We start from the raw sequence: 18,079 nt of genomic DNA on the forward strand, positions 1-18,079 counted from the left end.
CACACCTAATGCTGGTTCTCTTGTCATATTTATACACAAATGTTACAAAGATTACAAAGTGGTACACTCCCCGTTCCAATAATTGGTTCATATTTCTTCGCTTAGTATGCAAACTAGAACGCATGCTCAGTTCTGTTCTCCGCCTCTATCTTTTGAGTAGGTGGTATAATTTGGGTAGGGGGCTTATGGGTCGGTGGTCGTGGGGACCCTGGCCCAAATTACCTTTCCCCTAGTTTCTCAGTATTTCAGTGTTGGTAATTGTTTGCTATACGCCTCAGAAAGATAAGGATGTTGCTGGAGGCAATTAATGTCCTCCCTTTCTGCAAAGTATGTACATAAGGACCTTGAAGTGTCTTGTAGCTCCTCCTTTTTCTCATGATGTGTAGCAGATGCTCATTCTAAGAATTGTTAGCCTTCTACCTAAAGTAATAATGAATAGTTTCTTCTTATTATGTATAATATAAGCAGGCCTTCGTTACAGGCCTATCTTTTTGGCTACAATTCCCCCCTTTTGAAACTTTTCAGATCCTTTCAGATTCTTAAAAGTTTCACCTTCACCCTTTTCTATCAAAGCCATATATAAATCAGTAGATATATTAGCAGTACTTCTGGCAAATGTTGTGAGCTGTATCATGTGCTTCATCATTATCCAAAGTTTAATATACAAAGCTGTAGTTAAAACAAAGCCTAATAAGACAAGCAAAAGCAATATAATAACCGGATGCAACATTTTGTTCAATAGTCCAGTAGCGTTAGGTGACCATCCAAACAGAGTGTCCCACCACTTATGCTCCCCATCTTCCTTCACTCTTTCCAACACCTGATGGATTTTCTCAATATCGTGGTGGATGGTTATCAATGTTTTCTGTCCGTTTTCACGAGCTTTCTGCAAAATTTCCTGTAGGTCTTGATGATGTAAAAGTTCTCTCACAAGCGTTAAATTCATTCCTATAGGGGTATGTGTTATTTCTTGAAAGAGGGTATAGTGAGACTGCAGTACTTGATGTGTTGTAACAGGAGCTGAATAGTTAAAATCACATCCCTGAATATTAGTAAAATTACAAACACAAATATTAGATTGATTACTGACTTCTATAGTCATGTTATCAGCAAAAATCACGTCACACATAGTCCTTATACACACGCACCCCGTCCCTATATATACAACCAGAGTTTGCAGGATTTCATTTGGACGTATTTCAAAATGACAAATATTTTGTTCTGTGTCCAGACAAATATCTTGGGCTTGAACTATGTTACTTTCACAAATGAACCCTTGCTGTTCATGCACTGTGCAAGCATCCACATCAACTGTTTGCCAAGTATCCCCTTTTTTCTGGGCCCACACTTTATGTTCAATAGGATAAAGTATAGTTCCATTCTTGTTTAGTCCAAGTGCAATTACTGGGTATATAGTATGTACTGAGGCATTTCGTATAGTCAGTACAAATGCTGTGGCACTATGGTTGGTGGGATTGTAGGTGAAATTCACTAACTGCCACCAAAACTGGAATTCTTTTTCAAATTCATTTGCGTTATCCCAAATGACCTTACGGACTTCACTAGGTAAGACCCCTTCTTCCCCTTCTCTAATGATTGCCGAGGCCACCGACTGGACCCATAGTTGGGCTTGAATACAGCTAAGAGCTAACGAGATATTGCCTTGGGCAGTGCCGAGGGTCTCCAGGATTATCTCATGGTCATTCTCATTAATTTGTTTCCATTGAGGCAATATATCTGATAACAGCCACTGATGTGCCCCTAAAGCTGAAAGGGAGGATCGAAGAGGATGTTGTAATCCTTGCACGTCCTTAGTGGCAGCAGCTAACTTATTGGCGAGGATTTCAGCATCTATACTGTTCAATATTCCCATTCCTGTTCCCAAAGTGCCAGTTAGATCTCTTTGTGTTCTATGAGAGGTGGGAGTCCGCCCATGTACCCAGGCCAGCCATCCAGTATGGGCTGTGTTCAAGAATGGGGAACATGAGGGTTTTAGTTCGGCAATATTGATTTGTATGGACAACTCTACCCTTTTAAGGGAATAAAATGGATTTAATAAGATTTGTTGTTGTCCCACATTTTTAATGACATACGGACCAATGCTAAAAGTAAGTGGAGTCAGTCCAGAGGGTCCAGTTGGCACAGGCCTAGTTATTTTCGGAGGGTTTAGACTAGGGGATCGTGTCACGCTAGGTTCGGTAACGTTTATCTTAAATTTAAATGTTAATGCCACCAATTGATCACGGACGCCTAAGCAGATTACGTACACAGATTGTACCAAAGTAAAATTGTGCCAACAATCTAAGGTACTAGAAATACATTGGGTTGTAATTTGACTTTCTCCTATACAAGATGTGGCCTTATGTACAGTGATCTTATTTGCCCTCTGATGTGTAGATCCATTTATCATTCTACATCCTATTTTAATTTCTTTCCCTACTTTCCCTTTAATTACGGGAATTTTCCCACAATGGCCATCCTCCAAGCCCCATTCATTTTCTGAAAACACCTCAGTTCCATGTATTACCACTGTCAATAAGGTAGCTTTGCCTACATTCCCCATTATACCAGTATGTTGTTTGTGGGCTTGAGACCACAGCTCCTGTTGGTTTCCTTGACTGGAGAGCAAAGGAACTGCCAATAATACCCAGAACAGGACCATACCTGTCCCAACAGAGCAAGACATCTTACATATTCAACATACTTTTTCAAACCCGATTCAATTTGATTTTTAGAGGTCCTTCCGTAGTTACTTGCCACTGATCCGGGGGGGCTTTCTTAACTCGGGTATAGTGGATCCATGGTTCAATTCCTTCAACCTTGATTGCTGTGTAGGTTGTCAAAAGAATCTGGAAGGGGCCTTTCCACTTTTCCTTTAGCGGTTCAGAGTTCCAAGTCTTTATGTAGACGTGGTCACCAGGCTGGTATGGATGCACGGGGGTATCAAGGGTCAGAGGCTCAGATAAGGTGACGTATCTCTTTAGACCTGCAAGCGTTTTTCCTAAAGAGACCAAATATTCACTTAAATCGTCATTCCCTTTTACAGTAACCGCTCCCGGAAACGCAGGTAAGTGGTATGGCCTTCCATATACTATTTCATAGGGACTGACCTTTTTATTAGTCCGAGGTTGTACCCTAATTCGGAGGAGTGCTAAAGAAAGGGCTTGGGGCCATTTTAATGTTGTTTCCTGACAGATTTTACTTATTTGTCTCTTCAGAGTCTGATTCATTCTTTCAACTTTCCCACTAGAGTGCGGTCTCCATGGAGTATGTAAATCCCATATAATATTCAAGGTTTGACTTAATTGTTGCAACACCTCAGCCACAAAATGCGGTCCTCTATCTGAGGACATTCCAATTGGTACACCAAACTTAAGTATTATTTCCTTTAATAAGCATTTAACAACCTCCCGTGCTTTGTTGGTGCGACAGGGAAAAGCCTCAGGCCATCCTGAAAAGGTATCCACCAAAACCAAAAGATATCGATAGCCATTTTGCCTGGGTAACTCAGAAAAATCAATTTGCCAGTAATCTCCGGGGGAGTTCCCTCACCTAGTAACCCCTGGGGGTGGCCTCCTTTGGTTAAGAGGGTTGTTTTGTTTTTTTTTTTTTTAAACAGACTGGACACTTCTGTGTAACTGATTTTATAATCTTAGTCATTCGAACACTAAGTACTTGTGATTGGAGGTTGTCAATCAAAGACTCCACTCCCCAATGTGTTTGTTTATGTCTGGCCTCAGCTATTTGTGTCATTAATTGAGGTGGCACAATAACTTGCTCATTGGGGGTTATCAGCCATCTTTCTGAATTTTCTGTTGCTTTTAAATGCAATGCCAATTTATGGTCTACTTCACTGTAAAAAGGCTTAGTCCCTGGTAGCTGTATCCTTCTAGCTGGGATTAGTGCTAGAATACCTTGTTGTGCAACCTCCTTGGCAGTGCAATCTGCCAAATGATTTCCTATATTAACATTGGATTGCCCAAACTGGTGTGCCCAGCAGTGCATTATAGCAATCTCTTCTGGCTCCTGGACAGCTTGGAGAAGTTGTAAAATTTCTTCTTTGTGTGTAATAGAAGATCCTTGTGCTGACAGCAATCCTCTTTCTTTCCAAATGGCTCTGTGAGCGTGCACGACACCAAAGGCATATTTGGAGTCTGTCCATATCTTTTACCTGTTTACCTTTAGCTATTCTCAAGGCCTGACATAGTGCAATCAGTTCCGCTTTCTGCGCCGACGTGTCGATGGGTAACGCCTCGGCCTCCACAACTTCTGTAGTTGTAACAACAGCATATCCAGCCCTTCATTTCCCATCCTGTACAAAACTGCTACCGTCTGTAAACAGCTCCAGATCAGGGTTAGTCAAAGGTTCGTCATGCAGATCTGAGCGACTGGAATAGACTTCTTCAATTGTTTGCAGACAGTTGTGGCTCAAAGATTCCTCACTTTCCTCATTCATGGTTAAAAAACATAGCGGGATTGACAGCAGAGGTGACTTTGAGCTCTACATCATCTTGTTCTAATAGCATCACCTGATATTTAAGCATTCTGCTGGGGGATAACCAATGTCCCCCCTTTTGTTCTAGAACTGTGGTAACCATATGGGGTGCATATACAATTATCTCTTGCCCCATGGTTAATTTCCTGGCTTCCTGTATTAATAGGACAGTGGCCGCTACAGCTCGCAAACATCCCGGCCATCCCTTACTTACAGGGTCCAGTTGCTTAGAGAAGTACCCGACTGGTCTCTTTCAGTCCCCAATCTTCTGGGCCAATACTCCCAAAGCGAGATGTTGCCTTTCATATACAAATAGTTCGAAGGGCTTAGATAAGTCCGGCAGCCCTAGGGCAGGCGCCATCATCAAAGCCTTTTTTAGGCTCTGAAAGGCCTGCCCGCATTCAGGGTTCTAAGGCAGATATTCTCTCTGTGCCTCCTTCAAGATGTCGTAAAGAGGTCTTACCAGCAGTCCATAGTTGGATATCCACAGACGACACCATCCAGCCATTCCCAGGAAGGCCCTCAGATCTCTTGCTGTTTTCGGTTCTGGGATCTGACAAATAGCCTCTTTCCGATCTGTTCCCAATCTCCGCTGGCCCTGTAAAATCTCAAGTCCCACGTAAGTGACCATTGGTTTTGCAATCTGTGCTTTCTTCTTGGACACTTTGTATCCTCCTTATCCTAAGAAGTTTAATAAGCTTGTAGTCATTTGTATACACTCCTCCCAGGTTTCTGCTGCTAATAGGATATCATCCACATATTGCAGCATAACTCCTCCAGGATGGTCTCTTCTCCATATTTCTAATTCTTTAGCTAACTGGTTTCCAAAGATTGTTGGACTACTTTTGAATCCTTGAGGCAACACAGTCCAGGTTAGTTGAGTTTTTCGTCCAGTGGTTGGGCTTTTCCATTCAAAGGCAAAAATAGCCTGACTCTGTTTCTCGAGAGGTATACAAAAGAAGGCATCCTTTAAATCTAGGACTGTGAACCACTCATGTTTATCTTTGAGGGCTGTAAGTAATGTATAGGGGTTTGCCACCACCAGGTGAATGTCCTGCGCAATTTGGTTCACAGCTCGTAAATCTTGCACTAATCTGTATTCCTCACCCCCTGGCTTTTTAACGAGTAAGGTTGGGGTGTTAAATTCTGATTCGCATTATGTGAGCAACTCATATTCTATAAAGTTGAGTATTAACTTTTCTAATCCCTTTTTGGCCTCTGTCTTCAATGGGTATTGTTTTTGTCTTACCGGATTTGTTCCAGGTTTAAGGATAATTCTTAGTGGTTCTGCTCTTCTGGATCTACCTGGAACCTCACTAGCCCGTACCAAAGGTGTCACTGCATTCTCCACCTCCTTGGGAATTCCTTCGTTAGTCTTAGGTTGTTCCTGCAACATAAAAACTCTTGCCTCAATGGCTTTAGATTCAGGGATTAATAGTTGAACTTCTCCATCTTTAAAGGTGATCTGTGCTTCCAATTTACTCAATAGGTCCCGTCCCAAGAGTGGTATAGGACATTCAGGCATATATAAAAATTGGTGAGTTACCCATTGTTTTCCGAGCTTAAAATTTAAAGGATGGAAAAAAGACACGCTGTTCCGCTTTCCCTGTGGCACTCACAACATTTACTGCATCATTGCTCAATTTTCCTTGACAAGTGTTTAATACAGAATAAGTTGCCCCAGTATCTACAAGGAAATCTATTTTCTGTTTTCCCAGCTCTACTATAACCAGGGGTTCTGCTGGGGAGGTTTCCCCTGGTCCCCTTCAGGACTTAGTTAAGGGGAACTGACGTGGAAAGGGAGCTGCTTCTTGATTGTATCGTGCCTCCTCCAGAACCTCTGGACTGATAGGCATAGGACCCCTAAAACAGTCCTTAAATTTCTGACAATCCCATTTCCAATGTCCCAGTTCTTTACAATAGGCACACTGATGATCTCCTAAGGTATTACTGGTATTTTGTGCTGGAGAGGCCCCGCCTCTCCCCCTTGGTATTGCCGTCCTCCCCTGAAGTTAGTTTGCTGACGCTTCCTGCAGTGCAGCTCTCAGGTTACCGTCTCTTTCCCTGTCTCTCCCTGCCTGTCTCCGCTCTCCTTCGTTTTCTCGTTGCTCTTCTCTAACTTCCTTCCCTTTCTCCCTGTTACCAAAAACCATCCATGCAACCTCCAACATCTTTCATTAATTCCAAATCATCCTCCTCATCACGCTCGCACTTCAAACACCGTTGCCCCGTACTACACGCAGAGCAACACCTTCACAGCCTCCTGCTACCTTTTTCTGCTTTTCTAGTGCTGATGCCAGGGGGTCTTGCAGGGTAAACCCACAGTCCTTCAGCCACTCAAGATGATTTCGCAAGGTGAAAAAAAAAACCCAACCAAATCAACATAAGGTACCTCATCCCATTTCTTCTCCCTTCTACAAAACAACACCAATGGTAATATTGTATTATATTACAAATTCTTATTCTTGGGCCATTTTTCCTGATCATCCAATTTATATATATCGACCACCAGTGATTATAATACTCAATTAGTTGTCTTTTTATAAGAGGGTCCCCTCCTATTTGTTTCCAACGTTTTAAAATACACCCTAGGGGAGATTTCTTTAATATTCCCCCATCCACCGAAGGTTTGTTACCCATTGTAATGCAAATACCACAAAATCCACAGAACAAAAATTGACAAATGACAAAAGTAACACAAAACAATACCACAAAAAAAACACAAAACAAAAATTGACAAATGACAAAGGTGACAAAAGGAACACAAAACAATTAAAACACAAATTCTTGATTGATCAATACCTCTCAAAAGTTCTTTTCAAAATTCTTAAATCACAGTACAATAGCCCCTCGCGTAGCTCACGCCACGGCTTACTTGAAGGCTAAGGGGGCCTCTAACCCAAAATCTTAAATCACAGTACAATAGCCCCTCGCGTAGCTCACGCCACGGCTTACTTGAAGGCTAAGGGGGCCTCTAACCCAAAAATCTTAAATCACAGTACAATAGCCCCTCGCGTAGCTCACGCCACGGCTTACTTGAAGGCTAAGGGGGCCTCTAACCCAAAAATCTTAAATCACAGTACAATAGCCCCTCGCGTAGCTCACGCCACGGCTTACTTGAAGGCTAAGGGGGCCTCTAACCCAAAAATCTTAAATCACAGTACAATAGCCCCTCGCGTAGCTCACGCCACGGCTTACTTGAAGGCTAAGGGGGCCTCTAACCCAAAATCTTAAAATCACAGTACAATAGCCCCTCGCGTAGCTCACGCCACGGCTTACTTGAAGGCTAAGGGGGCCTCTAACCCAAAATCTTAAATTACAGTACAATAGCCCCTCGCGTAGCTCACGCCACGGCTTACTTGAAGGCTAAGGGGGCCTCTAACCCAAAATCTTAAATCACAGTACAATAGCCCCTCGCGTAGCTCACGCCACGGCTTACTTGAAGGCTAAGGGGGCCTCTAACCCAAAATCTTAAATTTCATTTAAAAAGTAAGAGAAATGCCTTTTACCTGTCCCAGGGAACGTGCTCAGAACTCTTCGGTCCGGGGGATCGAAGGGTCTCCCCGAGAATCCCTCGGTGCCGGCTGGAGGTCCTATGATCCCACGGATCCGTCGAGATTCAAAAGCCTGGTCCCATCTGGGTCGCCAAAACTGTCACCGAAATTCGGGAATGAAAGAAAACTCCTTAACACTAATTTAGCATTAAGAAGCAGGCATTTCCTTTATTGCAGCGCTGGGTGTCAGGAGGATAGTTCCTCAAATCAGGCACACCTAATGCTGGTTCTCTTGTCATATTTATACACAAATGTTACAAAGATTACAAAGTGGTACACTCCCCGTTCCAATAATTGGTTCATATTTCTTCGCTTAGTATGCAAACTAGAACGCATGCTCAGTTCTGTTCTCCGCCTCTATCTTTTGAGTAGGTGGTATAATTTGGGTAGGGGGCTTATGGGTCGGTGGTCGTGGGGACCCTGGCCCAAATTACCTTTCCCCTAGTTTCTCAGTATTTCAGTGTTGGTAATTGTTTGCTATACGCCTCAGAAAGATAAGGATGTTGCTGGAGGCAATTAATGTCCTCCCTTTCTGCAAAGTATGTACATAAGGACCTTGAAGTGTCTTGTAGCTCCTCCTTTTTCTCATGATGTGTAGCAGATGCTCATTCTAAGAATTGTTAGCCTTCTACCTAAAGTAATAATGAATAGTTTCTTCTTATTATGTATAATATAAGCAGGCCTTCGTTACAGGCCTATCTTTTTGGCTACAGTGGGATCTCCATGGGATGAGGAGAGAGGAGTTGGTTTACTCATTGGGAAGGATGATGTGATTTTTGAGTTAGGCACATGGGCAGGAGATGTTAAATGTCACAGCTGAGGAAAATACCCAGGAGGTCCTAAACTGGCCTTTTCCCTCCCTGCTCAGATCTCCTCTCTTCCCACTCACCCCTAAAAACCTGTGCAAGGCTACTCAGCTACTGAGGGAGTGGGCCACAGTCTTTCTGCTGAGACCAGCCTTGGTGCGGGGCTGTTGCTTAGCACAGAAGTATTTGGGCTGAAGTTGAAATGAGGTAATGGAAGGATGAGGCAATGTGCCAGTCAGGGCTTGATCTTGATTTACAGGATGGTTCATGGGAAACTATTTAACAAGCAGGTCTGACGCTTTAAAAACAACAAAAAAGAGAAAGAAGCCCCAGCTCGAGTTTGCTGTAATGCGTTGCCTGCAGCAATGGAAACGCCAGCATGAGGCCTAGGTGGCGAGAGCCAGGGGTCACTGCTGCTAGAGGCACGGTTTGGTGGCTTGCACAGCACCAGCGAGGCCGAGCGCTCCGCGGCCGCGCCGCAGGCACCGCCGAGCCCGCAGATCTCGCAAACCGTCGGATTTCGGGACGTTTTGTTTGGCAGGAAACGAAAAACAGCGTAACACGCGACGCCACCCCACGCCATGCCGGCCCCTCGGCCGGCCTGTGTGGGAGGACGCGGGTACCGGAGGGAGGCGCCCCCCCGACGAGGCACCGCCCGCGGGGTCGGGGCGGTGGCGCCCGCTGGGCGTCCCAGGCCGGGCTGGGCGGGCCGCACCGCCCTCCCGCCCCCCCGGCTCGGTGCCTTCCCTCCCTCGCAGCGCGGCAGGTCGGGGCGTGAGGTGGAGTTGAGCGCTCCGGTCCGGCGAGACTCGCAGCGGAGGGGTGAGGCGGGGCTCCCCCGAAATGGCGGCCGCCCGGGGAGGGACGGCGCGGAGCGCGGGCGGCCGTTGGCAGGATGCGCGTGTTCCCCCCGGCCGTGGGGAAGCGGGGCGGGAGAAGGGGTTGGGGGCGGCGAGGGGAGCCGAGACGGCGGCGGGCGCTGCGTGCGGCGGCCCCTGACAGCCCGGCCTGGGAGAGGGGAGGCCAGGCGCTGCGGCTGGGGTCTGGCGCCCTCCTCACCCGCCGCTCCCTCCCGAGCAGCACGCCGTGCCGTCAGGCGGCACGTCTGTACCTGGTGGCCGAAGGCCAGCTCAGTTGCAGCACTGCTTGGCTTCCCCATCAGCGCCCACTGGCATTGTGCGACTTCGCTGCGGCTCGGCTTTTGCGGTTTTTTTTTAAAAAGTATTTTAACCTGTTGCAGGGGCAGGTGTCAGAAGCTTTGCATAGTCTGTGCATTAGGAAAGGTATTCTGAATGCTGCCATAATCTTGTGAAATTATATTTATCTCCCCCTGCTTTTTGTTCAATTAAGGCTCCCTGTTTTACAAGTAAAGCTTGGCCTTTATGTTGGACCCTCCTTTGGAGGGGGAGAGCAAGCCCTTGTTTACCACAAAATCCAGGCGATGTTCTGTTTCTTTGATTTTGTGGAAGCTGAATCAGATGGGAAGTGGATGGTGATGGGTTATTGTTACCTCATGGCATTGCTTGCCATGAGGAGTCTTTCCCAGTAGCCTTTTCTCTGTCATCTCATGAAGAACATGAACTGCTGTAAATTAAAAAAAAAAATCCTGACTCTTCCTGAGGGCTTTTGTAATCAATCTGCTGTGGTATCCTGCTGAATTTTAGCAATGACGTATGTTTATTTGAGGCTGCTCTACAGCATCCCTTAAATTATGCTGCTTCACTTCCTTAATACCCTTGAAGCACTTCCTAGCTTGCTCTGAGAGTTTGTGTGGTGTCTGCTAGAACAAGGATTAACTAAAATGGCATCACCCATCAGAGGTAATGCCAAGTGGTGGCCATTTTGTTGAAACAGTTTTGAAACAAGTCCCTCTTGCCAAAATGCTTTTCCTTTGCCGCCTGTGAGACTGTTGCCTAGGTTCTTAGGGGATATCTGCCGCCTGGCTGTTGAAGCTGAAGAGTCTCTTAGCGTGTCATCAAAGGTCCATCCCACTCCTCCTGGGTGACTCTTGCTGCTACCAAAGATGACTGCCTGTGATGGAAAGAGCAGAGCATCCGTCTCTTCTGAGCTGTGGCTGAGCTCAATGGAAACTAGAAAAGTCGATGCAAAAGTTTCAGTGTACTTAAATTCTCTGCAGGAGTTTATGTGCTTGGGACACTTGCTTGGTGAGCTGTGTCTCTAGTTGGGTCATCCCACAGGTAAATTCACTTGTTGCTCCTGCAAAGTTTGGCTTCTGTTCTAAGGACTGTGTTGGACCAGTTGTTATGCATAGAAGGAAAATAGGTGTTTACATGTATTTGTACAAAGTAACATCTCTATCACCATGTATACCTGTATGTGGCAAACGATCCTGTCTGATGCTTCCAGGTGATTTGGTCACTTACAAAGCAATCATGCTGTCCCTCTGTTTTTCTTGTGCCTTCTGTTTAAGAAGATTAGAAAGATAAAAGGTGGATGGACTGATTCTGAAAAACAAAAAGGGGGGGAGCTTTGCTTTTTCATGTCCTGGTCTACTACTGCTATTCCCAGTGGCCTCATCAGTCTTGCTCTTGAAACCTCCTGAGAAGGTGCTCTCCTACTCCCCACCTCTACTCTCTACTCCTGGGCTCAACACTGGGTTATCTCCAGCTCTCCCTGAGCGTGTGCACCGACAGCTGAGGTCATGGAAAGCCTGAGGGAGGGTGTCTCCTGGAAATTACAGTTCATCTCAGCTTTCGTGGCTGTGAGGAGCAGAAACCTTAGTCTCCCTGGTTGTTTAAAAACCTTCAAGATCCTGGAGGTGAAGACCACGTCTCCTTCTGTCTCACTTGCTCATCCTTCCTTTCAGACCCCGAACCTGATTTTCCTTTTGCCACAGCAAAGCCAAAATGAAATGAGCAGTGTCGCTGTTTGTAAAATCTCATCCTTTTTGCATTCTCTTTTGCACATGCACTTCGGCAGAGCTTTCCCCCAGGATGGTGACCATCTTCCCAATCTGTGAGAAATGTGCTTTTCCCTGCCCCCCATGCCTGAAGCCAGGGTGTGGAGGGAGAAATGAGGAATGGCAGGGCTGCAGGATGGAGATGAGATGTTTTGTCAGTTCTGCGGAGAGCTCCTCATACCATCCCTCCCCCTGGCACAAAAGTAGTTTGCTGCCAGGCTTTCTTGGCAAGGATCAGCACTGTAATAGCAGCACTACTGATTGGCATCTCTGCTCTGTCCTGCCTGCCAGACTCCTCTGCTTGTGACCTCAACAGCCTGACATCCCAGGGAATGAATTCAATCAGTCCTATTAGTCCTGCGTCCTGGCTGCTGCACAGTAATAAAACTCGGCAGTGTCAGCAGGATAATTACTATTTTGCGCTCCTGGTATTGCGTGGCAGAATAAGAGGTGCGTTTTGGGGTCTGGGCCGCATTCTGGTATGGTTGTCTGAGTCCATGTTTCTAACCTTAGTTCTTGTTGCTGGTCAGGTGCTTACAGCTCTCCAGTCTGAGCTGGAAAAGTGCTGTACAGCTTGGTAGGTGCATTTCAGGCAGCAGTGAAATAAGGTTGACATGAGACTGAAAGCATAGCTGGGTCCTTAGAAGGACCATGACCCATGCCAGCTGTGTCTTCAGGAAGTTATTGATATATCACTATATATATTTGTATTTCATGCATAGTTTTGATGCCAGTAGTGCTGGACACTAGTGGGAGGCAGGATACTGGTTTAGTGTGATAAGGAAGGATGTCAGGAATTACATTCTGTGGAGATTAACAGAGGAGCCCTTGACAGCTACTTAAATTAATTTGGTTGTTGACTCACAGCAGCTGTCTGCAGGGTATGGCTAACTGAATGCAGTTTTAATTCCGCAGTGCGTTGCACAGTGTGTATTGCCTGCATCCACGTATGCTGCTGTGGAGTCGCTTTTTCTACCTGCTGAGCATGTGTGTAAGAGGTGAGCACATCCGAGTGAGGGAGCACGGCATGGCCTCTGAAGAAGAGGTGGAAATGAGATGTGTGGGAGGTGTGAGAGATGTTGTTCCTGGCAGCGGTAGTGAGGCTTTGCAAGGAAAAACCGAGCCAGAAATAGGTGACATAAAATGTTTGGCATTCACTGTTGTTTCTTATCTATTGCTGATACCAGATCTGAATGCAAAAGGAGCAAAGTTCACTTTTCCAATCCAGGTTCTCTTTCCTTTTACAGGAAAGAAAACAGAGCAGTGGGGATTTGGGACAGTGGAAGGAGTTGTGAGGCTCTATCTAAGTGCCCGTGCTTTGGTGGGGTTTGTCCGTATAGCTGTAAAGTGGAAGGTGCATGCTCCTAAAAAACTGTGGAGTTGGGCTGAAATCTGCAGTGTGTTTCCCAGATGTCTTTGTCACTGTAGGAGAGGGACAGGTTGAGAGGAACAAATACCACCTGGAGATGCTGTGGGAGAAAGATCTGGCTGTGTTGTACAAATGGGTAAGATGAAAGTATGTCTGACATCTTGCCCTGGAATACATCTGCCTCTACGAGGGAGAAGTAGACAGGAGAAAGACCAAGCAGATAATTACTGTTTTGCATTCCTGATGTTGCATGGCAGAATAAGAGGTGCGTTTTGGGGTCTGGGCCACATTTGGGTATGACCGGCTTGGTCCATGTTTCTCACCTAAGTTTCTCTTGCTGGTCGGGTGCTTATGGCTCTCCAGTCCGAGCTGGAAGAGTGCTGTACAGCTTGGTAGATGCATTTCTAGCAGTAGTGAAAAAAGCTTGACACAGGACTGAAAGTGTAGCCAGCTCCTATAGAAGGATGTAAGCGTGATTAGCTGCTAGTGGGGGCGGGATACTGGTCTAGTGGGAGAAGGAGGGGCAGCCAGGAATTACACTTTGGAGGTTAACGGAGGGGTCCTTGGCAGCTCTTTCAATACAAGTATATGACTTACTAGCATAGCTGGAGTACAAACAACGGATTTTTTAGCTCCTTCACTGATGAAATCCAGTTAAAACTGGGACCAAGAGTGTTTGAGGTAGGAATTTCTGGCGGAGAAGTTTCTGCTTTATGTGAAGTGGATTATGTTTTGAGCCTTAGCGACCTGCTATCTGCCAGAGCAACAGCCATGATGCCTAGTTGTGTTTTCAGGGTGTGCTCTGATCCTCAGTGACCACCACACTGCAACAATAAAAAAAATAAGGGGAAGGATGGTTTGCTCAAACTTACGTGCTAACAGAGCCAGCTGGCAGATGCCAGCCATACTGGCATTTCTGGCATGCCAGCCAGTGAGCGGGACTTCTGGAGTGCTGGAGGAGGCAGGTGTGAGTCATGGCTTGTGAATGTCAGTATTTCTGCCTAGCTTTGGTGGAATCCAGAAGGGAGGAATTCATATCCCATATCTCCCCACCCACATTGCCCTGGAAACAGAGGTGATTTGTTATTTTTCTCCATGGTCACTGTGAGCTGCATGCAGAGCTCCCAGGGAGGTTGTGGGGAGCTGTGTGTGCAGTCATGGCCATGTACGGTGAGCGTAGAAGCCAGGAACATGGACACGTGCGTGTCAGACACTGCCTCAGAGCAGCCAGCTCTGGAACAAGAAGGGGTCTCAGGTGCGTGTGTTGAGTGCTGTACGCAAGGAACATGCGTACGGGGAAGGTGTTGGGCTTCGTGCTTGTGGGTTCAGCTGTTGCAGCATAGAAGGGAAGAGTCCAGTCCTCTGTGGAAGTACAACTTGCTGAGGAGTTAAGCTGCCAGCAAACTGGAAGCTGTGGTTAGTTGCAGGTCCCCTCTTGCTATACAGAGTAGCCCTCTTCTATCTTTGTGGGAGACTTGGCTTAGGTGAGAGGCCTGCCAGGGGTGAGATGAGAGATTTGATGTCGTCTCCAATTTACTGTGTCCACTTGGGGGATTTTGGTAGGATAAATTTGCTGTTTGGTAGGATAAATTTACAGAGGAGGACCTCTTTCTGTATTTGGGGAGGAGGAACTGTCAGGCTGGTTTCTGCGCCTTTGAGTTCCAGTTTGCTGGTTTTTTTTCTCCTCCTGATCAGGGAAAGAGAACAGATGTCCTGCAGAGCTCCAGTGCTGTGTCAGCCTTGGAGATGGGCTCTAGAGAGCATAACAAAAGCCTGCTCTGTCCATTGTGTGCTCCCCAGGGCTTACCTCTGGTGTGTGCAATGTGTCCCGAGACAGGAAAAAAAGATAATTTAAACCACTGTGCTTACACTAGGAAAAAATCCTGGTTGCTGACTTGCCTGGGCCATTTGCCCTCAGAGTTGTTCAGGCACTGGGGAAGCGCGGATCCTGACTCACAGCTGTCTTGTAAAGAAGCCTGGAGGGAGGGAAGAGCAGCAGATAGTTGCAGAGGAAAAACTCTGTTTTCACTGGTGTCATGAGCTTTACTTTTCTGCATCCATCTGCATGTGGAAGAAAGCCACTCTAAAAAAAAAAAAAAAGGGCATTTATTGTTTGCTACTTCGTCAGGAATTTTAACAAGTTTTTAGGGAAAAAAGAAGGGAGAGGGAAGCCAACTTAAATGAGAGCAGTGAGATCATCCAAATTGAATTACAGCTACAATTACAATAATTTTTTTCAACAGTATATTTACAAGTGTGTAAGTGGGAAGCTGGTTTCCCTGTGTACAAAGGGCATGACTGTTGCAGATGGGCAATATCCTCCCAATTTTTGAGATTGATAGCCATGTCTGGCCAGCCCAGGACCACTCTCCCTGCAGCACCCTGACCTTTTGCTGTTTCTTTTCTTTTTTTTCCCCTGTGTCTGTGCACACAGTAGTGGTTATCAAGTCAGATGCTGCTGCTGTATGCACATATATCACTGCAGTGAGGGTCTTCGGAGTGGCATGAAGGTGGCCCCGATGCCAGAGCGGTCAGTGCTAGAACACCCTTTCATCTGTGGTCAGTAATAGGAGGATTATTTAATGTGCGAGAATTGCCCTGGTTACTTCCAGCATGAATTTTAGAGTTCTATCTAAATTCTTCAAAAGCAAGAAGTAACATTTGTTTTCTGGGTTCTTCATGCCTTGATATTCTAGAGGAACCTCATTCTCACAGAGGGCATTTAGTACTGACCGAAACTCAGATCAAAGTGAAGGTACTCAGTTTCTGAAGAAACTTTTGACTGTGTTGTTCCTGGATTTTCTCTGGGTATTTTTTGCTTTTAATGTTTAAGGACTTAATGAGCATCTTGACCTACCAGTGAACCGTGCTGTGAGCTGCTTTTCCCCTCCTGCTCACTAATGGTGCGGGGTGCATTGACAGACGGGTAATGAGTCTGCCTAATGCCGGGTATTTGCCATGTTCCTGTCTCTTACACACAGTGGAAAATGCTCTGCTGCTTTCTGCTGTGCTCAAAGTAGTAGTTTGAACCGTGAGTATGTGCCAGTAACATTTGGAGAGGCCCCCAAGGGAGCACTGCATGTGGTTTCTCCCACCTCCTGAAGCTTTCTTGAGTCTTCCTGGTATTTGAGGGTTAATCCAGGGTGTCCCAGAACTGTAGAACAGACTACTTTTAGCCTTTACAATTTTAACCTTTAAAATAGCAAGAGATCAGATGAGATGTTATGGTCCCTCTTGACTTGAAAATCAACCTCCAAGTTGGGGAGGAGGATTAAGTTTCAAACTCCTTTTAGACTTTGCTGTAATGAAGCTTGTTCATATAGTGCCATGGTAACCTGAGGGTGGATTGGTGGAGAAATCCCCTGCAGGATTTCTCGGCTTCATTTGAAGTCCAGCGGGTTTGTGCTGGCATCTTTTAGAGGAACACTTTTCCAGTTACTGATTCCTGCCAGCTCTAAATAAAGTATGCTGAGACAGACTTGCCAAAGTTTCTGTACTGATTATAGCCCTGTATCCTTAATGGCGAGCTGCCCTTGCCTGTGCGTTTGTTTGAAGCAGCAGAGAGAACTTGAGCAAGCCCCGTGCCTCTGCGGGCAGGTCTGTATGCAGACCGGTGGAGCGAGGTGTTTTAGGGCCGTGGTTGATGGTTTGGGTCTGGGGGATTTCTTTAGAGCTTGTTGGCATGTGCTTTGGGGTCAGGGACTTGTTTTTCTCTCTTTCCCCTGCCTCCAGCTTTGGCAAAGGGCCACCAAGTAATTGCCTGGAGGACAGCCCTTGCCTCCCAGTTATTTATTCACATGCTAGTGCCTCCCCATCAAGTTTGCAGGCTGGTCTAAAAACAGCTGCATGAATGGTTTTGGTGGAGTCATTAAAACCTGCTACATAAGAGCCAGGCGGAAGGGGGAGGAATGTGTTATTTTTGTCAGGGGGTTGTTTAATTTCCCTGGAAGAATGGTCCTTTTCAAGGAAGCCTCAAGCAGTGTGGATTGAGCATTGTTTCCAGCATTGCTCCTATAGCAACAGGAGACAGCTCCTATGGACTGGACTTACAGCTTCGGGAAATTAAATGTCATTTAATTTGCCCTTGACTGTGCTTGATATTTGATCTGACTCTAGTAAAAGTGTTTTTAGCTCTGGAGAGGAATATAACTCCTCAAAGCGTTTAATGATCACTCCAGAACACCCCCGGAGACATGGATGTTGGCGATATATCAGGACTGATGGTCAGAAGAGAGTTCTTGGCTATTCCTGGCACTGCTGGTAGTGAAGTGGCTAATTCCAGGTGCGAGTGTTCCTGCATGAATTGGCTGTCCAAGGGAGGCTGCAGAAGATGCCACTGGTATCTCTCTAGCTGCCGTGCTGAGGTGAGAGATGCTGTCACCCTGTTCGGTGGTTGCATGATGTTCTTTTTTTTCTATCGGTGTGCTGGGATGCTGCAGAGTGCGTTGCCCCATTCCTAGGACCGCAGATACCAGCTCAGTCACTGACACACTCAGAGGCTCTCTCTGGCGTGGCTGGCACCAGTCCCGAGCTAATCAGCAACATGACTGAAGTGATAAGTCTGTTAACCTCAGTTTCCACTGTCAAATCCCTTCTCGGCTGCTTTTAAAATACAATCTTTGTGAAGTTGAAACTGAGGCAGGCTGCCAGGGAGAGATCTGTGGGCTGACTCCAGACACTTTTGCTTTACTTGTTTACACCACAGAAAGGATGAACAGGAACAGCCTACTCAAAGTAAAACAAGTTTTGTACAAAAGCTAAAGCTGGTGCTAGCTTTTTGTGCTTATTACTGTGTGCTGTCTGCAGTGAGGTATCTTGGGTGCAGGCAGGGCAGTGCCAACAAGTAGCTTGAAAACTTTGCCTTTTACAGCTTTGTGTTCTGCAGTGGTCTTCCAGAGGACAGAATGGTTCAGCAGATGGAGGATGGATGTTGAG

The 18,079-nt window shown here is 46.1% G+C and overlaps 2 protein-coding genes across 6 annotated transcripts in view; one reads left to right on the top strand and one right to left on the bottom strand.

The window, feature by feature from the left end:
- Nucleotides 1-459: 459 nt before the first annotated feature.
- On the bottom strand, nt 460-2,478 carry LOC142601879 (uncharacterized). The gene is made up of 2 exons (XM_075753026.1): nt 2,456-2,478; nt 460-2,147 (listed from the first exon to the last, which is right to left on the bottom strand). The coding sequence occupies exons 1-2, from the start codon at nt 2,476-2,478 to the stop codon at nt 476-478; spliced, it is 1,695 nt and encodes a 564-aa protein (XP_075609141.1). The 3' UTR covers nt 460-475.
- A 6,795-nt stretch (nt 2,479-9,273) lies between these two features.
- Nucleotides 9,274-18,079, top strand: part of CD151 (CD151 molecule (Raph blood group)) — a 35,851-nt gene continuing 27,045 nt past the window's right edge. Inside the window, exon 1 of one of the 5 annotated variants that reach the window (XM_075754858.1) lies at nt 9,274-9,677. The gene's annotated coding sequence lies outside the window, so the exon portion shown is untranslated. Of the gene's footprint in view, nt 9,678-16,997; nt 17,509-18,079 lie in introns of those variants that run through there. The other 4 variants (XM_075754859.1, XM_075754861.1, XM_075754862.1 and 1 more) reach the window with 4 other exon arrangements.

The sequence above is a fragment of the Balearica regulorum genome, chromosome 5, assembly GCF_011004875.1.
Source record: "Balearica regulorum gibbericeps isolate bBalReg1 chromosome 5, bBalReg1.pri, whole genome shotgun sequence".
In the NCBI taxonomy this organism is placed as follows: domain Eukaryota; kingdom Metazoa; phylum Chordata; class Aves; order Gruiformes; family Gruidae; genus Balearica; species Balearica regulorum.

Excerpts from the sequence above, each read along its gene's own strand:
- LOC142601879 (XM_075753026.1), bottom strand. The coding sequence starts at position 2,478 with ATGGCCATTGTGGGAAAATTCCC. Across the intron at positions 2,148-2,455 it reads GCCATTGTGGGAAAATTCCC|GCCTGTGCCAACTGGACCCT; the intron begins GTAATTAAAGGG and ends GAAAATAACTAG.